Source organism: Oncorhynchus tshawytscha, unplaced genomic scaffold (assembly GCF_018296145.1).
Source record: "Oncorhynchus tshawytscha isolate Ot180627B unplaced genomic scaffold, Otsh_v2.0 Un_scaffold_7322_pilon_pilon, whole genome shotgun sequence".
Lineage (NCBI taxonomy): Eukaryota > Metazoa > Chordata > Actinopteri > Salmoniformes > Salmonidae > Oncorhynchus > Oncorhynchus tshawytscha.
The window spans coordinates 107,936-132,405 of record NW_024609773.1 but is presented as its reverse complement, the minus strand read 5'-3'; the positions used below and the strand labels follow the sequence as shown (position 1 = coordinate 132,405).

At 47.0% G+C, this 24,470-nt stretch overlaps 1 protein-coding gene across 1 annotated transcript in view; it reads right to left on the bottom strand.

Moving 5' to 3' along the window:
• uacab (uveal autoantigen with coiled-coil domains and ankyrin repeats b) overlaps positions 1-24,470 on the bottom strand; it is a 78,800-nt gene that overhangs the window by 31,113 nt on the left and 23,217 nt on the right. The window contains 2 exon segments of the mRNA XM_042317867.1: positions 1,695-1,783; positions 9,695-9,825. Of these exon segments, the coding sequence (XP_042173801.1) occupies positions 1,695-1,783; positions 9,695-9,825 (220 nt within the window).

Genomic DNA, 24,470 nt, shown 5'->3' with positions numbered 1-24,470 from the left:
AATGACTAACATGTAAGTCTCTCTGGATAAGAGTGTCTGCTAAATGACTAACATGTAAGTCTCTCTGGATAAGAGTGTCTGCTAAATGACTAACATGTAAGTCTCTCTGGATAAGAGCGTCTGCTAACATGTAAGTCTCTCTGGATAAGAGCTAACAAATGACTGTAAGTCTCTGGATAAGAGCATCTGCTAAATGACTAACATGTATGTCTCTCTGGATAAGAGCTGTCTGCTAAATGACTAACATGTATGTCTCTCTGGATAAGAGCATCTGCTAAATGACTAACATGTATGTCTCTCTGGATAAGAGCATCTGCTAAATGACTAACATGTATGTCTCTCTGGATAAGAGCATCTGCTAAATGACTAACATGTATGTCTCTCTGGATAAGAGCATCTGCTAAATGACTAACATGTGAGTCTCTGGATAAGAGAGTCTGCTAAATGACTAACATGTGAGTCTCTCTGGATAAGAGCATCTGCTAAATGACTAACATGTGAGTCTCTGGATAAGAGAGTCTGCTAAATGACTAACATGTAAGTCTCTCTGGATAAGAGCATCTGCTAAATGACTAACATGTGAGTCTCTGGATAAGAGAGTCTGCTAAATGACTAACATGTGAGTCTCTCTGGATAAGAGCGTCTGCTAAATGACTAACATGTGAGTCTCTCTTGATAAGAGCTTTTGCTAAATGACTAACATGTGAGTCTCTGGATAAGAGCGTCTGCTAAATGACTAACATGTGAGTCTCTGGATAAGAGCGTCTGCTAAATGACTAACATGTAAGTCTCTCTGGATAAGAGCGTCTGCTAAATGACTAACATGTGAGTCTCTGGATAAGAGAGTCTGCTAAATGACTAACATGTAAGTCTCTCTGGATAAGAGTGTCAAATGACTAACATGTAAGTCTCTCTGGATAAGAGCATCTGCTAAATGACTAACATGTAAGTCTCTCTGGATAAGAGCGTCTGCTAAATGACTAACATGTCTCTCTGGAGAGTGTCTGCTAAATGACTAACATGTAAGTCTCTCTGGATAAGAGCATCTGCTAAATGACTAACATGTATGTCTCTCTGGATAAGAGTGTCTGCTAAATGAAACATGTATCATGACTAACATGTAGTCTCTCTGGATAAGAGCTATCTGCTAAATGACTAACATGTATGTCTCTCTGGATAAGAGCATCTGCTAAATGACTAACATGTAAGTCTCTCTGGATAAGAGTGTCTGCTAAATGACTAACATGTATGTCTGATAAGAGTCTAAATGACTAACATGTAAGTCTCTCTGGATAAGAGTGTCTGCTAAATGACTAACATGTAAGTCTCTGGATAAGAGCGTCTGCTAAATGACTAACATGTAAGTCTCTCTGGATAAGAGCGTCTGCTAAATGACTAACATGTAAGTCTCTCTGGATAAGAGTGTCTGCTAAATGACTAACATGTAAGTCTCTCTGGATAAGAGTGTCTGCTAAATGACTAACATGTAAGTCTCTCTGGATAAGAGCGTCTGCTAAATGACTAACATGTAAGTCTCTCTGGATAAGAGCGTCTGCTAAATGACTAACATGTAAGTCTCTCTGGATAAGAGTGTCTGCTAAATGACTAACATGTAAGTCTCTCTGGATAAGAGTGTCTGCTAAATGACTAACATGTAAATGTATAACCATGAACTTCATCTGTCTTTCTCTCACCGGTGGCATCGGTGGCTGTGAGGTCAACGCTGTGGCCCAGGATGAGATTGAGACAGTCCAGGTGGCCCCTGGTTGCAGAGAGGTGGAACCTGCGTTGAGAGATGGAGAGAGCGTGTGAAGGGAGGGAAAGCGCAGTAGGTCGGAGTACGAGCAGGTTTGGAGAGGCTTGGAGAAGGGTGAAGTGAAAGAGTGTATTATGGAGCCAGAGAAAAGAACTCTGTAAATTGATGCTGGCTAACCCTATCGGCTAGATCAGCATTCTGGGTGCAGAAACCTTAGAGCCGTAAAAACTCTGAGGCAGCAGGACGACAAGTTCTTGAAGAGCATTTTCACATTGGGACATATTATGGGATCCAACAACCCATAAGGGACTGTTAAGGCAGCGAAGCTATCAAATACCTGTCATGATCATCATCGTGAAAAGGATAATATCTACACTATTGCAAACATGACAAACACTGTTTACCGTTTACTCCCTGACCCGCTTTTCTCCCGTTTACTCCCTGACCCGCTTTTCTCCCGTTTAATCCCTGACCCTCTTTTCTCCCTGACCCTCTATTCTCCCGTTTAATCCCTGGCCCTCTATTTTCCCGGATAATCCCTGGCCCTCTATTCTCCCGTTTATGCCCTGGCCCTCTATTCTCCCGTTTAATCCCTGGCCCTCTATTCTCCTGTTTAATCCCTGGCCCTCTATTCTCCTGTTTAATCCCTGGCCCTCTTTTCTCCCTGACCCTCTATTCTCCCGTTTAATCCCTGGCCCTCTTTTCTCCTGTTTAATCCCTGGCCCTCTTTTCTCCCTGACCCTCTTTCTCCCGTTTAATCCCTGGCCCTCTATTCTCCCGTTTAATCCCTGACCCTCTTTTCTCCCTGACCCTCTTTTCTCCCGTTTAATCCCTGGCCCACTTCCTCCCGTTTAATCCCTGATCCTCTATTCTCCCGTTTAATCCCTGGCCCTCTATTCTCCCGTTTAATCCCTGGCCCTCTATTCTCCCGTTTAATCCCTGGCCCGCTTTCTCCAGTTTCATGCCTGACCCTCTTTTCTCCCTGACCCTCTATTTTCCCGTTTAATCCCTGGCCCTCTATTCTCCCGTTTAATCCCTGACCCTCTATTCTCCCGTTTAATCCCTGACCCTCTTTTCTCCCGTTTAATCACTGACCCTCTTTTCTCCCGTTTAATCCCTGACCCTCTTTTCTCCCTGATCCTCTTTTCTCCAGTTTAATCCCTGGCCCACTTCCTCCCGTTTAATCCCTGACCCTCTATTCTCCCGTTTAATCCCTGGCCCTCTTTCTCCAGTTTAATCACTGACCCTCTTTTCTCCTGTTTAATCACTGACCCTCTATTCTCCCGTTTAATCACTGACCCTCTTTTCTCCCTGACCCTCTATTCTCCCGTTTAATCCCTGACCCTCTATTCTCCCGTTTAATCCCTGACCCTCTTTTCTCCCTGATCCTCTTTTCTCCCTGATCCTCTTTTCTCCCGTTTAATCACTGACCCTCTTTTCTCCCTGACCCTATTCTCCCGTTTAATCCCTGACCCTCTTTCTCCCGTTTAATCCCTGACCCTCTTTTCTCCCCCTGACCCTCTTTTCCCCGTTTAATCCCTGACCCACTTCCTCCCGTTTAATCCCTGACCCTCTTTTCCTCCCTGTTTAATCCCTGACCCTCTTTTCTCCCGTTTAATCCCTGGCCCACTTCCTCCCGTTTAATCCCTGACCCTCTTTCCTCCCGTTTAATCCCTGGCCCTCTTTTCTCCCGTTTAATCCCTGGCCCTCTTTCTCCCGTTTAATCCCTGACCCTCTTTCCTCCCGTTTAATCCCTGACCCTCTTTCTCCCGTTTAATCCCTGGCCCACTTTCTCCCGTTTAATCCCTGGCCCACTTCCTCCCGTTTAATCCCTGACCCTCTATTCTCCCGTTTAATCCCTGATCCTCTATTCTCCCGTTTCCCCTCCCTTTTACGGTCCTCCATCTTTGTCACTTAAATCTTCAACAAATATCCCCCTTAACATCCCTGGGTTTGTTTGAACAACCTAAACCCTGGATTAGTTGGTCACTTGTTAGCCACTCTTAACACATCGACCGTGTCCCTCTTCCTGACCCACATCCGTCAGTTTCCCCAGCCATGCCCCGGCCCCACACATACGGGAAAAACATCTGTTTGTAAACCAATATGCCTCACAGCCCGCAACTTGTTTATGCATTAACCTTGAAGGATCCTCCAAGGAGACAGGCGTCCTGACACCTCGTCTCAGGCGCCGTTATTAAAAGCTGCGTTGATGGCGCTTGAGAAACTCAGTCTGCAGCCGGAGACCTTGACCCTGGGGCCTGTAAGCCATATATACACCTGCAGCGCTGTGGATAACCGGTGACACGCCAACTAAGCACAACATTAGTCTTGTTGGACAAATGGATTCAGGAATCTGTTTGAATAACTAAACTGTTGCCATGTCACAACAATGCTATTGGGATCTAGAAGGGATGCTTTGGGAGGGCGGCGTTTTGTTCTTTGAGAATCAGAAGCTTCAGTATGTACTGCATGGTGAGAAGAGGTTTCAGTATGTACTGCATGGTGAGAAGAGGTTTCAGTATGTACTGCATGGTGAGAAGAGGTTTCAGTGTACTGTATGGTGAGAAGAGGTTTCAGTATGTACTGCATGGTGAGAAGAGGTTTCAGTATGTACTGCATGGTGAGAAGAGGTTTCAGTATGTACTGTATGGTGAGAAGAGGTTTCAGTATGTACTGTATAGTGGTTTTGCATTAGGTGGATGTGTGAGATGTGATAAATGCCAAAAATAACTTTGTTTAAACTTTATACTCGTCTGAACTTGCAAAAGTAGATGATAGAATGGCTGTAACAGTTCCACATGGTCATAGCCTCTATTGCCTACTGTATACACTGACTTGCAGGACCACTGCTTGTGTAACTGACCTTCTAGAACTCTCCTCTGAGTGCTGCTCAAGTAAAACAGGGCTTCAATTGTATCAATCCTCCTCACATTAAGCAGTGAGTAGAATGACCTATTCAAACCCATCTGGGATCCTGGGATTGTTCAAAGTATAACTGACAGGCTGACATTTTCTGTATGTGGACTGGAGGAGGAGGGTGAAGGGGGGTCAAGACGAAGATAACTGCAGACTTAAACATAATGACATGAAAGGTGCCAAGTGCCAAACCAGTCTGATGGGAGAAATGGCACAGGAAATCAAATAATAGAAACTCACAAAAGCACAGAAGAAGAAGATGTCGTTTTAATGGAGGCTCTGAGCTTTAATTTGACCTGCGGTGGAAATGTGACATCACAAGGTGCGGATAGCTTTTTGTTTGGATTGATAGAATGACAGGTCTCGCTCTCTTTCTACCGCTCCTTTAAGCTGTCCCTCTCTCGCTCTTTCACTATCCCTTTGTCCAGAGTAATTACGCGGATTTAGATTTGATCTGAGAGAAAACGGCCCGTCTCTGTGTGTGTGTATGTGTGTGTGTGGGGGGGGGGACATTAACTCCGTGTGAGACACCAGACACTGGGTCATTAACGAGAGCACAGACATGTCATTTCATCTTGGCACCAGATGGCTCCTTAAGTGTCTTTCAGCTCCGTCCGTTCAGTCTACACAGGATATGGAGGCTGTGTTTATCCCGAGACGGACAGAGTAGAGAGGATCATGTGGGTTGGTATAGGACCTGTTTCTATATCCATTCTTGCACATTTTAGTTTTAGCCCAGCTGATTTAATGAGGCCTAATCAAGGTGTAGGTGATTAGGTGACTAGTTGAAATCAGTTGTGTTAGCGCTGGGCTAGAACAAACGCACACACCATGAGACCGTTCAGGAATGGATTGAGAAACACTGCCCAGTGGTATATAAAACTACGGAAATCAATATCCCCAGCTCCATACAATCAAGGAACCACCACTCACTGAACTCCAGCTGGAGCTGAGGCCCTTCCCTCTGCGCTAACACTTAATCAGCTATCACAAGTGCAAATGACTGGGAGCAGTAGTTAACGCTAGGCTAGCCCGCCTCATCAGGGGCAGTAGTTAACGCTTGGCTAGCCCGCCTCATCAGGGGCAGTAGTTAACGCTAGGCTAGCCCGCCTCATCAGGGGCAGTAGTTAACGCTAGGCTAGCCCGCCTCATCAGGGGCAGTAGTTAACGCTAGGCTAGCCCGCCTCATCAGGGGCAGTAGTTAACGCTAGGCTAGCCCACCTCATCAGGGGTAGTAGTTAACTCTAGGCTAGCCCACTTCATCAGGGGCAGTAGTTAAGGCTAGGCTAGCCTACATCATGAGCGTGTGCAATGTGGAGATACAGCCACACTATTTGTTCAGCTGTGGATCTCTGCACTCGTTAGAGGTGATATCATTAGATCAACACTGGGGAGCCTAATCCAGGAAACTAAATTACACATCAGGGATTATAAAAACACACTAAATTAAAGATAAGGATTATACCCAGGAATTAAACCTCCCCATGGGGCAGAACAGGCAGACCATGATTACTGTCCATCATCGTCCTCCAGTGGCTTTGAGGTCTGTCTGGAGACAGAAGTGACCACACACGAGGATGGTATGTTGTGTGGCCCTGGTCATATATTATGACGTTATTAGGGTTAAGAGTGTTGGGCCAGTAACCGAAAGGTTGCAGGTTCGAACCCCCGAGCTGACTAAGAGCGTCTGTTAAATGACTAAAATGTAAATGTTATGAATGGGCCATTAGGATGTTATGTATGGGCCAGGTTATACATTAGGATGCTATGTATGGGCCAGGTTATACATTAGGATGCTATGTATGGGCCAGGTTATACATTAGGATGTTATGTATGGCCCAGGTTATATATTAGGATGCTATGTATGGCCCAGGTTATATATTAGGATGTTATGCATGGCCCAGGTTATACATTAGGATGTTATGTATGGCCCAGGTTATATATTAGGATGCTATGTATGGCCCAGGTTATATATTAGGATGCTATGTATGGCCCAGGTTATATATTAGGATGCTATGTATGGCCCAGGTTATATATTAGGATGCTATGCATGGCCCAGGTTATATATTAGGCCCAGGTTATATATTAGGATGTTATGTATGGCCCAGGTTATATATTAGGATGTTATGTATGGCCCAGGTTATATATTAGGATGTTATGTATGGCCCAGGTTATATATTAGGATGTTATGTATGGCCCAGGTTATATATTAGGATGTTATGTATGGCCCAGGTTATACATTAGGATGTTATGTATGGCCCAGGTTATATATTAGGATGCTATGTATGGCCCAGGTTATATATTAGGATGCTATATATTAGGATGCATGTGGCCCAGGTTATATATTAGGATGCTATGGTTATATATTAGGATTATGTATGGCCCAGGTTATATATTAGATGTTATGTATGGCCCAGGTTATATATTAGATGTTATGTATGGCCCAGGTTATACATTAGGATGCATGGCCCAGGTTATATATTAGCCCAGGTTATATATTAGGATGTTATGCTTATGTATGGCCCAGGTTATACATTAGGATGTTATGTATGGCCCAGGTTATACATTAGGATGTTATGTATGGCCCAGGTTATACATTAGGATGTTATGTATGGCCCAGGTTATACATTAGGATGTTATGTATGGCCCAGGTTATGTATGGCCCAGGTTATATATTAGGATGCTATGTATGGCCCAGGTTATATATTAGGATGCCCAGGTTATACATTAGGCCCAGGTTATACATTAGGATGCTATGTATGGCCCAGGTTATACATTATACATTAGGATGCTATGTATGGCCCAGGTTATATATTAGGATGTATGTATGGCCCAGGTTATATATTAGGATATGTATGCCCAGGTTATATATTAGGATGCTATGTATGGCCCAGGTTATATATTAGGATGCTATGTATGGCCCAGGTTATACATTAGGATGCTATGTATGGCCCAGGTTATACATTAGGATGCTATGTATGGCCCAGGTTATATATTAGGATGCTATGTATGGCCCAGGTTATATATTAGGCCCCAGGTTATACATTAGGATGCTATGTATGGCCCAGGTTATACATTAGGATGTTATGTATGGCCCAGGTTATATATTAGGATGCTATGTATGGCCCAGGTTATATATTAGGATGCTATGTATGGCCCAGGTTATACATTAGGATGCTATGTATGGCCCAGGTTATACATTAGGATGTTATGTATGGCCCAGGTTATACATTAGGATGTTATGTATGGCCCAGGTTATACATTAGGATGTTATGTATGGCCCAGGTTATATATTAGGATGTTATGTATGGCCCAGGTTATATATTAGGATGTTATGTATGGCCCAGGTTATATATTAGGATGCTATGTATGGCCCAGGTTATACATTAGGATGCTATGTATGGCCCAGGTTATACATTAGAACTAAGGCTAAGCTGAATCAACAGATGGTTGTGACCAGTGAGCTGGGGTTTCCTTATTCTCCAGTTTATGTGATGGACGCAGTTTGACACAGAACTGGTTCTGTTCTCGCCACGGTTGTCTTTAAGCCAACAACATTGAAGGTGACCAGTGAGCATCGTGTGTCAGGACAGTGCTTAGTACAACAAGCTCCAGTTCCTCGCTGTAATGCAGGGTGGCGTCTTCCACGCCAGCCAGACGCACTTGATTTAGCCCTGAGAAATTCCAGCACCTTATTATGAGACAAGCCCTTCTCTCCTTGGTGTGTGCGCGTGCGCAAGTGAATGTGTCTACGTGTGCAAGTGTGTGTGCGCGCACGAGTGTGTATGTGTGCACGAGTGTGTCACAGACACTGGTGTGGGAGAATTTCATACACTACTGAAAATACTCAGCCCCACAGCTTCTGAAATGTCCAGTTCTCTCCATCGAGGTCGCAACAAAGCCGGGGCTCAAAACGAACCTGAAGCATGGATCAGAGACAGGCGACTACTTCACATAGCTGGAATTAAGCCGAGGGGGACTAGCTACCTAAAACACCAGCGTTGGAATCTGGTTACATTTATGTCAGGCAGGAAAACAATTCTGACTTAACAGCTTTTATATAGACCTTCCAGTGGTGGATGGGTGACATTCTTAGAGGACACATAACCGATCCAATATTGCCGGTGGTAGGCCATCCAAAAAGAACTATTCTAAAAAAGGTCCCAGCGTTTTAAATCCTAAAATACTGGCCATCCCGACTTCATCCACCCACCATTCTAGATAAAATACTAGTTTACTCTTGACAACCTGACCCTTGAATTACAGCATGTTCCCCAACTGTCATTGTGTTTCATAAACATCAACTGTGGCTCAAATCTGTTTGGTCTGAGTCACTTCCTGGCCAGAGTGACAGCCGCTCCAGGCCAGTAAGATCAAGCAGTGTGTGACATACAGTTTACCACAGAGTTCTCTGAACTCTCTACTGGCAGTGTGTGTATCTAGCTATACAGAGGGGAGACTTGGTGTTTGAATGTGGCTTCACAAGCCTCTCCAACATGGGGACTGGCATGGAGGACAACTGATATCTATGATCTCAGAACAGGGTGGGAGAGGGGTGAGAAAGGAGACGTGAGAGAGGGGGGGTGGGGAGGCGAGCTGCGAGAGGGGAGAGGTGAGCTGCGAGCGGTGAGAGGGGAGCGGAGAGAGGCGAGAGGAAAGAGGGGAGAGGCGAGAGGAGAGAGGCCAGCATCTGACCATATGCTGAATAACATTATCTAGTACTACAACAGTTCTCAGCTCTGTTTTCAACTGTTAGAAGTTAATAATTGAACCAGACAAGTATGTTGGCATTCCTAGCAGTTTGAAGGAGACTAGTGCTATTTACTATGCTTGGAATGAGAGACCGTTTGCATTGCCAGACATTTCGCGCTATTGGTTGAGACTTATTGTGTGGGATAGTGTAGTGCTTACTGGTCCATATGTTCCTGTGGGACTGTGTGTGTCTGTAGACTTCTGTATACACGTGTATGCATGTGTTCATGCATGGATGCAGTGTTTGTGTGAGCACACGTTACTCACGCGGATCGTCCCTCCATGTCCAGCTTAGTGGGGATGATGCCCTTCTTGCTGAGCACGGCCGCCACCTTGTCCACCTCACCCCGTTCCACCGCCTTCATCAGCCGGTCGTCATACTTGTTCCAGTCTGTGTTCTGGGAGAGAGAGAGGGCACAACGTCAACACAACACAGATACCTCGCCTTTACAACATACGGGTCAGGGAAACTCATTCTCACCACGGTCATCACTTTGTCATAATTCAAGGAGTCTGGACAGATCAACATTTCATACATAACTTTTAGAATTCTCAGAGGGACTATAGACTGGATTGAGGTTAGCCTCAATGATTTATGCCAAGACAGTGCGGTTCCATTCTGAAGCAAAGCATTTCTGAGAGTGCCTGGACACAGAGCATGGGAACGGCTAGTTCTTCTGCAAGAAAGGACCCCTCTTGGACAGAACACAGGCACTGGAGTAGAGGGATCCAAGAAAACAGAAAGCTGTGGCTAAAGCCTGCATAGAGACCGAGAAAGGACAGTTCTCTGCCTGTTCCTGGATACAACAACACGTAAACACGCGTCACAAAGGCATTTGTAAAAATAAATAAATAAATAAACCCACCAAACTGCAACAGGACGCTGTGTCTGTCCGCTCACTCAACTCACACTGGCTGGCAAAGATATATACATTGCACATAGATGATAGGCCTATTTTGCATGCAATTTGTCTCCCGCCAACATTAAGCGTCAACATGTACCTAATACATATTAGTTTTAATCAGAATGCAAGTTCAAAACTAAAAACGTAAAGAATGGAACTTGATAACGAGTTAAAACAGGCCACTGTGCCTCTGGGTTGATGAAAGAATTCTCCTGGGGAATGTAGGGCAGATTCACAGAGTTCCTTCAGGTTAGTGAGAGAAGAAGAAGCTGTAAGTCACAGCTCACTCCTTCCTGCTGTTTCAACACCATGCATACTCAGTATTCAGGAACCACAGTAGCTAGGTCCTAACCCAACGGCAGTAGCTAGGTCCTAACCCAACGGCAGTAGCTAGGTCCTAACCCAACGCCAGTAGCTAGGTCCTAACCCAACCCCAGTAGCTAGGTCCTAACCCAACGCCAGTAGCTAGGTCCTAACCCAACCCCAGTAGCTAGGTCCTAACCCAACGCCAGTAGCTAGGTCCCCCCAACGCCAGTAGCTAGGTCCTAACCCAACCCCAGTAGCTAGGTCCTAACCCAACCACAGTAGCTAGGTCCTAACCCAACCACAGTAGCTAGGTCCTAACCCAACCACAATAGCTAGGTCCTAACCCATCCACAGTAGCTAGGTCCTAACCCATCCACAGTAGCTAGGTCCTAACCCATCCACAGTAGTTAGGTCCTAACCCATCCACAGTAGTTAGGTCAACCCATCCACAGTAGTTAGGTCCTAACCCATCCACAGTAGCTAGGTCCTAACCCAACCACAGTAGTTAGGTCCTAACCCATCCACAGTAGCTAGGTCCTAACCCAACCACAGTAGTTAGGTCCTAACCCAACCACAGTAGTTAGGTCCTAACCCAACCACAGTAGTTAGGTCCTAACCCAACCACAGTAGTTAGGTCCTAACCCAACCACAGTAGTTAGGTCCCAATGGCCTCAGGATACTTTTAACAAGTGTCATTAGAAATGCCCTTACTCTCTAAAAGAACAAGAATACCTACAAAGTACATGGAGGTGCATTTCAGCCAGCGACTCATGTTGAGAGAGGGGGACTGGTCCTTGCAGAGTGCTGCTGCAAACGCCGCCACTGTTCCGGTAGAACGACAAACAAACAAAAACAAAAGTTTTCCCCTTCTGGGAAGTGCTGTTAAGGCACTCTGCCAGCCCGTGTGAGTTGAGTGAGCGGACAGACGGAGCGTCCCGTTGCAGCTTGGTGGGTCGTCTTTCAGAGCTCTCCAGCGACGTCGCCTGCTGTTGCTGCCAGAGCCTCTCGGTCTCGAAGCGTTACGGAGAAGTTCCTAAAAGTTTTTCTGGCACTCCCAGGCTCTGTCTGTGAGTTCATCACCCCACTGTGCACAGCACAGGGTAGGAGGAGAAGAAATAGAAAAAGGGGGTGGGGATGGAGGAGGAGGTGTGGAGGAGCAGTAGGACCAGCCCTGCCAGCCCTGGGACCAGCCCCGGCCAGCTACTGCAGCTCCTCCTCTGGTGAACAGCCTCTCGGCTACAGCCTGGATCTCTTCAATCTCTCTTTAACTACTCTCTTTCACTTTGTATTCTGCTTCTCTCTCTTAGTTGTTCTTGTCTCCTCTCCTCTCCCATCCAGTCTTCTCTCCCGTCCAGTCTCCTCTCCTCCTGTCCAGTCTCCTCTCCTGTCCAGTCTCCTCTCCCGTCCAGTCTCCTCTCCCGTCCAGTCTCCTCTCCCGTCCAGTCTCCTCTCCCTTTCTATACAGTCTTCTCTTAGTAGACTGTCATCTAGTTTTTGTGCAGTAGGAGTTCCTCTCTTGGTCTCTCTTTCAGTCTGGGGTGTACAGCGTCTTCTACCCAGTTAATAGCAAGGTCAGCCAGCCCCCAAGGTGTAAATATGGGATCTCTCTCTCTCGCTCTCTCTCTCTGGTTCTAAAAGTATCCCCGGCTCCTGTGGTAAACAGCGGCTAGTGCAGACAGCACCAGCAGACAGGTTACCTCTTTATTTGTTACCCTCCAACCTTTCTCCAATGACTGATAGGAAGACAGGGGCTAAGAATACATTCTGAGCATGCCTGCTCTGAGAGCAATACCGTCGGTGTCCTGTCCATCCTACACAGCAGCACCCCGACTGAAACAAGGCCAGCCAAGGAGGAGCCTTGCTGATGCCCCACCGTTATCCCACATCCCCAAATATTAACCTATGATGTGGAGAAGGGGATTATTGTTGCACATTGGAGCTGGTCCTGGCACGGACCCATGAGGTTCCCCGACGTTCAGGGACCTTGTTAAACAGTCTATATACTCATTCTGTATGTGTGTCTGTGTGCGCAGAGGTGCTGATCCCACCACACGGTAGCAGGATTAGGTGTCACAGTCTTTTACAAATCAGCTGTCTGGGATTGCAGGCTCCCCTTAAACCCTCCACCCCAACTGTCATTACTACCTTGGTGGTAAACATCGCACTGGGCCGTCTATTAACAATGGAATACGTCAACTTGTATTATTTGCGAGGTGAAAAAGAACGAGAGGTCAGAAGAGAGAGAGAGAGAGAGAAAGGAGGGGGACACGTTTAATTTACACACACTGCGTCAGCTCGGCGGGGGCTCGGGTTACGACCCGCTGCCAGACTGGCGTTAGCAGAGTGGCCGTGATATTCCGCAAACATGCGAAAAGGCCCGTCCGCATGACACGTCATATGAAGGACCGGGTGTCGTCTTTCTAAAACTGCTGGGGCCTGCATGGAGACAAAGGCACCAAAATGGAACCTGGGTTGACAAACTGAGTGCAGTGGCCCTCACACCTAAATATCTATATGGGTGTGTCTGGGTTGTTTTGTTTGGACTGGATACATGAGTCGGGTTTAGAACACCACGTATAGTGTTGAACATGACTTCATGGGGTAGTGAATAAATCTGCTCTCAATATAGTGCCTGTAAGACAAGAGCTGGAGAATCATATTTATGCTTTAGGGAGTGAATTGTAAAATATCAATGCAATTTTCAAGTAAATGTTGATCATTGATTGATGGATTTAAATTGTTTTTTAATTAAATGGAGTGTTAATGTTAATTAATCTCAGAACATGCACCAACTTGAGGCACTATTAAGCTGTGTGCAGGCTCCACTGTGATTCTCCATCACATCTTCCCGAGGTCCTGGACTGTCCGTATCGGCAGGCCGTAGCTCATCCCAACACCCTCATCATATCCATGTTCCTCTTAGCTAATGGCCTGTGATGCCCTGTCAGATGAAATGGCCAGCAGTAAATACCCAGCCTTTCTCCCCCTCCCTCCCCCTGTCACCATGCGTGAGTGAGAGGAGCCAAGAGGAGGAGGTCAGGGCGTCAGGCAATGAAGTGGAGCCAGGACTTTACAGCTGGGTGTCCTCGGGTCAAGCCACAGACAGGTTGACAACACTAAAGCCACAGCACCCCCTGGCAGTGATGGGATAACAGACATCTTTAACGAGACAGGAGGGAGAGGGAGAGAAACAGAGATAAAGCGAGGGTGACGGAGCGTAAGAGGGAGAGATAAGGAGAGATCCAAGGTCCTGACACCTAGTACCGACCAATATCCCTCAACATAGAAATGAAAACAGGCACCATGGTAACAGACACCATCCTGTTACCTCCCAGTGTCTTATAGATATTCCATTCATCATTACAGACACAAACAGAACCTACATGCCATCTGAATGTCTCACCAGGGCTAATACAGTGAGGCAGTATCCACTGACAGAAGAAGCCCCAGACTACAGCTAGGAGAGCTGGTGATAGTCCTAATTTACTGAAAACAAGCTCAGATAGCAGTTAGAGCTCCTAGCTACAGTGCAATACAGGCAGAGAGACTGACTCATGCTGTAGTGGACGAGAGAGACGGGGACTCAGGGAGGAAACTAAGACTAACACTGAACAAAACTAAGTGCCAGCCACTTTGCCAACCAGACTGTTTACCCAGGTCGTGAGGGTGCCCAAGAAAACAATCACAGTCCGAGCCAGTGGTGGAAGGATATCCTGTTAATGAGTGGACATCAAAAAGCATTCTGCTCGGTCACATAGCTCTGAAACAGAAACACTCAGGTCAGAATGGTGTAAATTAAAAATGGCTGCCATAAACTGACTGACAACCACTGATTGAAAAACTGATGTTGTTGATTCAAGGAGAGACATTGTTGAGTTCTTGGAAAGTGCACACGAACACACACATGGTTAATCCGGGGGCCTGAGGGAGAGAAACGTAGAGCCTCTGTTAGCAGTAGCAGCTGTGGCCTCTTAACCCCCTTCCTCACCATTGTGGGGTCGTCAGTGTTAGCCATTAACGCGGTGAACAGCCATTATATTTTAGAGACACAGGGCAGACTGACTGACTGGTGATTAGGGGGGAGCTGGGCAATGGTGTAATGGTCAGATTATTTACAGGCTGAGTGACACCATGGGGAGGGACAGAGAGAAAGGGAGGAAAACAGAAAGGTCAGAGGGGAATATTAGGTGTCTGTCGTTACGGCAAATTGATGCTTTAATTAGCAAGGATGATGTACCACTGACGAACTGAGCTAAAAGTAGGGGGTGTGCACGTTAAAAAGTTAACGAAATTGAACTGTAAAACGGTTTATTTTTTACGTAGATGCAAAAAGTAACAACTAGGAGCTTTGAAGTGACTCAACTGTTGGTGCCCTGGTTACCACTGTGACCAGCATGAAGCCAACCCATACACATGGCAAGATACTGTGTGTGACTGTGTGAAAGACAAGTGTTAAATCTCCCTTATCTCAATATCCTAGCCTATTCATTGATAGTTCTTTCTTTACTGAAGTTGTGACACATTGCAAGCCAAGAAATTGGTGAGATACAGCATTAGATTGCTGATAGATAGAACTAGTGCACTATTCTGACTGTCTGCCTGGTGGCCAACCTGCCTGGTCATGTCTAGGTGGGATACAGCATTAGATTGCTGATAGATAGAACTAGTGCACTATTCTGACTGTCTGCCTGGTGGCCAACCTGCCTGGTCTTGTCTAGGTGGGATACAGCATTAGATTGCTGATAGATAGGACTAGTGCACTATTCTGACTGTCTGCCTGGTGGCCAACCTGCCTGGTCATGTCTAGGTGGGATACAGCATTAGATTGCTGATAGATAGGACTAGTGCACTAGTCTGACTGTCTGCCTGGTGGCCAACCTGCCTGGTCATGTCTAGGTGGGATACAGCATTAGATTGCTGATAGATAGGACTAGTGCACTATTCTGACTGTCTGCCTGGTGGCCAACCTGCCTGGTCATGTCTAGGTGGGATACAGCATTAGATTGCTGATAGATAGGACTAGTGCACTATTCTGACTGTCTGCCTGGTGGCCAACCTGCCTGGTGGCCAACCTGCCTGGTCATGTCTAGGTGGGATACAGCATTAGATTGCTGATAGATAGAACTAGTGCACTATTCTGACTGTCTGCCTGGTGGCCAACCTGCCTGGTCATGTCTAGGTGGGATACAGCATTAGATTGCTGATAGATAGAACTAGTGCACTATTCTGACTGTCTGCCTGGTGGCCAACCTGCCTGGTCATGTCTAGGTGGGATACAGCATTAGATTGCTGATAGATAGAACTAGTGCACTATTCTGACTGTCTGCCTGGTGGCCAACCTGCCTGGTCATGTCTAGCCAACCTGCCTGGTCATGTGGTCATGTCTAGGTGGGATACAGCATTAGATTGCTGATAGATAGGACTAGTGCACTATTCTGACTGTCTGCCTGGTGGCCAACCTGCCTGGTCATGTCATAGGTGGGATACAGCATTAGATTGCTGATAGATAGGACTAGTGCACTATTCTGACTGTCTGCCTGGTGGCCAACCTGCCTGGTCATGTCTAGGTGGGATACAGCATTAGATTGCTGATAGATAGGACTAGTGCACTATTCTGACTGTCTGCCTGGTGGCCAACCTGCCTGGTCATGTCTAGGTGGGATACAGCATTAGATTGCTGATAGATAGAACTAGTGCACTATTCTGACTGTCTGCCTGGTGGCCAACCTGCCTGGTGGCCAACCTGCCTGGTCATGTCTAGGTGGGATACAGCATTAGATTGCTGATAGATAGAGGCCAACCTGCCTGGTGGCCAACCTGCCTGGTCATGTCTAGGTGGGATACAGCATTAGATTGCTGATAGATAGGACTAGTGCACTATTCTGACTGTCTGCCTGGTGGCCAACCTGCCTGGTGGCCAACCTGCCTGGTCATGTCTAGGTGGGATACAGCATTAGATTGCTGATAGATAGGACTAGTGCACTATTCTGACTGTCTGCCTGGTGGCCAACCTGCCTGGTGGCCAACCTGCCTGGTCATGTCTAGGTGGGATACAGCATTAGATTGCTGATAGATAGGACTAGTGCACTATTCTGACTGTCTGCCTGGTGGCCAACCTGCCTGGTGGCCAACCTGCCTGGTCATGTCTAGGTGGGATACAGCATTAGATTGCTGATAGATAGGACTAGTGCACTATTCTGACTGTCTGCCTGGTGGCCAACCTGCCTGGTCATGTCTAGGTGGGATACAGCATTAGATTGCTGATAGATAGGGCTAGCGCACTATTCTGACTGTCTGCCTGGTGGCCAACCTACCTATATTGTGTCCCTCCGCTCAGTCCCTCGATAGCTCGCTATGAAAGATGTGAGTGTTTGTGTTCTCAGACATGACACTCGCTGGGCAGAGAGGTGACCGTCTCAGACAGACAGGAAACACCCCCCTGTGGTGAGTGACAGCTGAAGAGGCCCAACCCTCCCCATTCTGCCCTACTCTCACCCCGTAACATAAGGGAGGGGGGTCAGACGGGTCAGGTGTACACTGTGTCCTCTTCACTATCACTAAAACAAAAGTCACTAAAACAAAGGTCATAGTTATGGTTGGGATGTTGCAGGATGACACAAGCAGCTTAACCTCTTCAACAACCAGAGATTAGCCTACATCCAAGCAGTTTAACCCCTTCAACAACCAGAGATTAGCCTACATCCAAGCAGTTTAACCCCTTCAACAACCAGAGATTAGCCTACATCCAAGCAGCTTAACCCCTTCAACAACCAGAGATTAGCCTACATCCAAGCAGTTTAACCCCTTCAACAACCAGAGATTAGCCTACATCCAAGCAGTTTAACCCCTTCAACAACCAGAGATTAGCCTACATCCAAGCAGTTTAACCCCTTCAACAACCAGAGATTAGCCTACATCCAAGCACCTTAACCTCTTCAACAACCAGAGATTAGCCTACATCCAAGCAGTTTAACCCCTTCAACAACCAGAGATTAGCCTACATCCAAGCAGTTTAACCCCTTCAACAACCAGAGATTAGCCTACATCCAAGCAGTTTAACCCCTTCAACAACCAGAGATTAGCCTACATCCAAGCAGTTTAACCCCTTCAACAACCAGAGATTAGCCTACATCCAAGCACCTTAACCTCTTCAACAACCAGAGATTAGCCTACATCCAAATGTTGAACACATCTCTAAGGACGTGTACTGATACTGGGTCTCTAAGGACGTGTACTGATACTGGGTCTCTAAGGACGTGTACTGATACTGGGTCTCTAAGGACGTGTACTGATACTGGGTCTCTAAGGACGTGTACTGATACTGGGTCTCTAAGGACGTGTACTGATACTGGGTCTCTAAGGACGTGTACTGATACTGGGTCTCTAAGGATTGTACTGATTCTGGGAGCTGAGGATGTTTTCACCAAAACACTGATGGACGATGACAGTTGATAAGACGGGGAAAATTATACAGATAAATTTGGATAAATATCTGTTGTTTCATCTAACTGCAAAAACTCTATTTAATTTAACAGATAAATGACTAGTGGCAATTTAGTAAGATAACAGTAAGCAGAAAGGCAAATTCCAATTAGAATCCAGAATAAAAAGAGAGAAAGTGATTTGGGTCATAACAGACAAGAACATGGAACTATCACTGTCCTCCTGAGACATTGGGTCATAACAGAGACAAGAACATGGAACTATCACTCTGTCCTCCTGAGACATTGGGTCATAACAGAGACAAGAACATGGAACTATCACTCTGTCCTCCTGAGACATTGGGTCATAACAGAGACAAGAACATGGAACTATCACTCTGTCCTCCTGAGACATTGGGTCATAACAGAGACAAGAACATGGAACTATCACTCTGTCCTCCTGAGACATTAGGTCATAACAGACAAGAACATGGAACTATCACTCTGTCCTCCTGAGACATTGGGTCATAACAGACAAGAACATGGAACTATCACTCTGTCCTCCTCCTGGTCAATCTGTCTGATAGACACTAAAGACATATGGCAGTATCTGGACAACAGAGGCTAAACTCTCCCCTTACTCCCAAATCTAAAACCGGCAGACACGGGGGGCAGAAAGTAGTGCCAAATAAAATCTCCCATTTCAAAACAATTCCGGTTGTCGAAATTCCTGGGATGTTTGAGAAAGCATTGCGGTGACCTCGGCTTGTTCTCTTTTTCCTTCATATGGACCTGAAAAGGGGAGGAAAAAATAACAGCAGCGCCTGACAGCGACATCACTCGCACATTGCAATTCTATTCGCTGCAATAACAGGGTCCCTGGCGGAGGTATTAAAAAACTGTCTGGCTTATTGGTATTGGCTGGCGGGGGCCCGTGGGGCTGTATTGTCCCAGCTGGGCCTGATGACATGGAGATAGAGGGCGTTTAGACTCGCTCTGCTGCTGCCTGGTTGCTGATTTGGCTGCTATAAATGTGGAACAGTGGTCACTGACTCAGCAGACATGTTTTTATTATTATTAGTAACATAAACATTGTTCTGGATTGTGAGGTCCTAGTAACATAAACATTGTACTGTAGTGTTAGGTCCTAGTAACATAAACATTGTACTGGATTGTTAGGTCCTAGTAACATAAACATTGTCCTGGAGTGTTAGGTCCTAGTAACATAAACATTGTACTGGATTGTTAGGTCCTAGTAACATAAACATTGTCCTGGAGCGTTGTTAGGTCCTAGTAACATAAACATTGTCCTGGAGTGTTAGGTCCTAGTAACATAAACATTGTCCTGTAGTGTTAGGTCCTAGTAACATAAACATTGTCCTGGATTGTTAGGTCCTAGTAACATAAACATTGTACTGGAGTGTTAGGTCCTAGTAACATAAACATTGTACTGTATTGTTAGGTCCTAGTAACAAACATTGTCCTGTATTGTTAGGTCCTAGTAACATAAACATTGTACTGGATTGTTAGGTCCTAGAAACATAAACATTGTCCTGGATTGCTAGGTCCTAGTAACATAAACATTGTCCTGGAGTGTTAGGTCCTAGTAACATAAACATTGTACTGTATTGTTAGGTCCTAGTAACATAAACATTGTCCTGGAGTGTTAGGTCCTAGTAACATAAACATTGTACTGTATTGTTAGGTCCTAGTAACATAAACATTGTACTGGATTGTTGGAGGTCCCATAGAAACATAAACATTGTCCTGGATTGCTAGGTCCTAGTAACATAAACATTGTCCTGGAGTGTTAGGTCCTAGTAACATAAACATTGTACTGTATTGTTAGGTCCTAGTAACATAAACATTGTCCTGGAGTGTTAGGTCCTAGTAACATAAACATTGTACTGTATTGTTAGGTCCTATGTCCATATGAGGCTGAGAGCAGCGTGACACCACACTCACTGGAGGGATCAGTCCATATGAGGCTGAGAGCAGCATGACACCACACTCACTGGAGAGATCAGTCCATATGAGGCTGAGGGCAGCGTGGCTGAGGGCAGCGTGACACCACACTCACTGGAGGGATCAGTCCATATGAGGCTGAGAGCAGCGTGGCACCACACTCACTGGAGAGATCAGTCCATATGAGGCTGAGGGCAGCATGACACCACACTCACTGGAGAGATCAGTCCATATGAGGCTGAGGGCAGCGTGGCACCACACTCACTGGAGAGATCAGTCCATATGAGGCTGAGGGCAGCGTGGCTGAGGGCAGCGTGACACCACACTCACTGGAGGGATCAGTCCATATGAGGCTGAGGGCAGCGTGGCACCACACTCACTGGAGGGATCAGTCCATATGAGGCTGAGAGCAGCATGACACCACACTCACTGGAGAGATCAGTCCATATGAGGCTGAGAGCAGCGTGGCACCACACTCACTGGAGGGATCAGTCCATATGAGGCTGAGAGCAGCATGACACCACACTCACTGGAGAGATCAGTCCATATGAGGCTGAGAGCAGCGTGGCACCACACTCACTGGAGAGATCAGTCCATATGAGGCTGAGAGGCAGCGTGGCACCACACTCACTGGAGAGATCAGTCCATATGAGGCTGAGGCAGCGTGGCACCACACTCACTGGAGAGATCAGTCCATATGAGGCTGAGGGCAGCAGGGCAGTGTGACACCACACTCACTGGAGAGATCAGTCCATATGAGGCTGAGGGCAGCGTGGCACCACACTCACTGGAGAGATCAGTCCATATGAGGCTGAGGGCAGCGTGGCTGAGGGCAGTGTGACACCACACTCACTGGAGGGATCAGTCCATATGAGGCTGAGGGCAGCGTGGCACCACACTCACTGGAGAGATCAGTCCATATGAGGCTGAGAGCAGCGTGACACCACACTCACTGGAGAGATCAGTCCATATGAGGCTGAGAGCAGCATGACACCACACTCACTGGAGAGATCAGTCCATATGAGGCTGAGGGCAGCGTGGCTGAGGGCAGCGTGACACCACACTCACTGGAGGGATCAGTCCATATGAGGCTGAGAGCAGCATGACACCATACTCACTGGAGAGATCAGTCCATATGAGGCTGAGGGCAGCGTGGCTGAGGGCACCACCACACTCACTGGAGAGATCAGTCCATATGAGGCTGAGGGCAGAGTGACACCACACTCACTGGAGAGATCAGTCCATATGAGGCTGAGAGCGTGGCTGAGGGCAGCGTGACACCACACTCACTGGAGAGATCAGTCCATATGAGGCTGAGGGCAGCGTGACACCACACCATCACTGGAGGGATCAGTCCATATGAGGCTGAGGGCAGCGTGACACCACACTCACTGGAGAGATCAGTCCATATGAGGCTGAGGGCAGCGTGACACCACACTCACTGGAGGGATCAGTCCATATGAGGCTGAGGGCAGCGTGACACCACACTCACTGGAGAGATCAGTCCAGTTAGTCAGAGTGATGAAATAAATGTACAAAATGAATAGAGGTGAATTGAAACTAAACAACAGCAGTGACTCCCTGAAAGTAACCCGGTGGTGAAGGTGGCTAACACCACCAGTAGCTACAAGTCACAGCACACACACACAGTATACAGAGGGCAAGGCATGAGGCTCAATAGAAGAATCTGGAAGAAACATGCTGACACAGAATACTGTTTCTTTAAAGCCCCTTTGTATTCTGTCAAGACAAAGTTGCATAAGACATAATATGTTGCAATTAAAAGTTGATAAAACAATGATCTCTCATCTTACAGTGCCAACAGAAGCAGCAATTTACTGGAATGACTTATGCAATACACTGGATGCTTTATGACAAATATGGAGTAACACTGTTCACATAGACATTACTGTCAGGGACCATTGTTGATAAGAGTCCCATAAAAAGCCATCCATTATGGTAAATGTCACAGCTAGATAAACGTCTGTAGTGGACAGTTCGTCTACGTGAGGAAAATGCCCGTTTTGGCAGAGCAACATTCCAATCTGGGAAGAGGCTCAGCTTGCGGGTGTGGACTTGTCTGTAATCAGCACTCCACTCTTTCTGTACCGGTTATATGACCAGTTCAGTCAATAGGCCCCACTAGGAAAACCCCTCAAAACTCCACACTCTTCTCTGTGAACCCATTGTCCCTGGCCCTCAAATGTTTGTTTCAGAGATCTTTTGTTTATTTAATGGGGGCGTAATGACATCAAGATGAATTTGGGAAAACTTTTTTTTTTTATAGTTGTGAAGTTCCTCTAGTTTGAGCAACGTAGAGCTCCAGTACATGGTTTCAACCAATGACAATTCAATACTCCATATCTGACCAACAGAGGGCAGCATTGGGTGAATTTGCAAGCATATCAACACCACCAAAATGGATTCCCACATGATGAAACTGCAGGAACACAAGAATCCACTTTAAATCCATGCTGGAGTGAAACCCTCCCTCAACTAGGCAGGGAGAGTGAAACCTCACCGAAGACGTGGATGTCGATTAAGGCAGCCCCCGGCTGGGTTAAATGCGGAAGACACATTTCAGTTGAATTACAGTCAGTTGTACAACTGACTAGGTCTCCCCCGGTCCCTCAACTAGGCAGGGAGAGTGAAACCCTCCCTCAACTAGGCAGGGAGAGTGAAACCCTCCCTCAACTAGGCAGGGAGAGTGAAACCCTCCCTCAACTAGGCAGGGAGAGTGAAACCCTCCCTCAACTAGGCAGGGAGAGTGAAACCCTCCCTCAACTAGGCAGGGAGAGTGAAACCTGCCTTAACTAGGCAGGGAGAGTGAAACCTGCCTTAACTAGGCAGGTAGAGTGAAACCTGCCTTAACTAGGCAGGTAGAGTGAAACCTGCCTTAACTAGGCAGGGAGAGTGAAACCTGCCTTAACTAGGCAGGGAGAGTGAACGTTTCCCTTTCTCCCCACCAGACTCCACTGTCGCGCCAGTCTGGGCCCTCTCCACTGTCGCGCCAGTCTGGGCCCTCTCCACTGTCGCGCCAGTCTGGGCCCTCTCCACTGTCGCGCCAGTCTGGGCCCTCTCCACTGTCGCGCCAGTCTGGGCCCTCTCCACTGTCGCGTCTGCCTGGGCCCTCTCCATAGCGTCTGCCTGGGCCCTCTCCATAGCGTCTGCCTGGGCCCTCTCCATAGCGTCTGTCTGGGCCCTCTCCATAGCGTCTGTCTGGGCCCTCTCCATAGCGTCTGTCTGGGCCCTCTCCATAGCGTCTGTCTGGGCCCTCTCCATAGCGTCTGTCTGGCCCCTCTCCATAGCGTCTGTCTGGGCCCTCTAGATAGCGTCTGTCTGGGCCCTCTCCATAGCGTCTGTCTGGGCCCTCTCCATAGCGTCTGTCTGGGCCCTCTCCATAGCGTCTGTCTGGGCCCTCTCCATAGCGTCTGTCTCATCAGCAGAATAGGGTTTGTGTTCCTGTGGCTCAGTCTGTGTGTGTGTGTGTGTGTGTGTGTGGAGAGGGGAGATAAGCCCTCAGCCATGGTTCTCCCTGACTCTGCGAAATCCCTCAGCGCAAACCCCCCCAACACACACGCCCCCCTCATCTTTGCTCCTCACTCTCCTACTGAGGGACTATGATGTAAGGGCCCTACACAGCAGACTAGTACTGCCAGGATGACCTCATGGTCAGCACATGGAGCCAGACTTTAATCCTAAAAACCCATTGGGGTGTACCAGCCACCCTGATGTAGGTGAAAAGCCCTGTATGCTACTGTGGACTCAAGTTAAGTGTAACAGATAAAACAAAATGTCTACTGATTTTTATCTAGGCCATGTTTGCTTTCGACATCACAGCTCATTTAAATAAAACATGTTATATTCTTCAATGCTTATTTAAATTCTACACGGGATTTGTCTTGTATAAATAGGGGCAACATTTAGCTGACACAATATTTCATAATGAATAAAACCTCCATACAGCTGACTGAGCCTGGCTGTAACTTCCATAACAAGGTCATGTTGGGGGCTGAGCCTGGCTGTAACTTCCATAACAAGGTCATGTTGGGGGCTGAGCCTGGCTGTAACTTCCATAACAAGGTCATGTTGGGGGCTGAGCCTGGCTGTAACTTCCATAACAAGGTCATGTTGGGGGCTGAGCCTGGCTGTAACTTCCATAACAAGGTCATGTTGGGGGCTGAGCCTGGCTGTAACTTCCATAACAAGGTCATGTTGGGGGCTGAGCCTGGCTGTAACTTCCATAACAAGGTCATGTTGGGGGCTGAGCCTGGCTGTAACTTCCATAACAAGGTAATGTTGGGGGCTGAGCCTGGCTGTAACTTCCATAACAAGGTAATGTTGGGGGCTGAGCCTGGCTGTAACTTCCAAGAAGGTCATGTTGGGGGCTCCATAAGAAGGTCATGTTGGGGGCTGAGCCTGGCTGTAACTTCCATAACAAGGTCA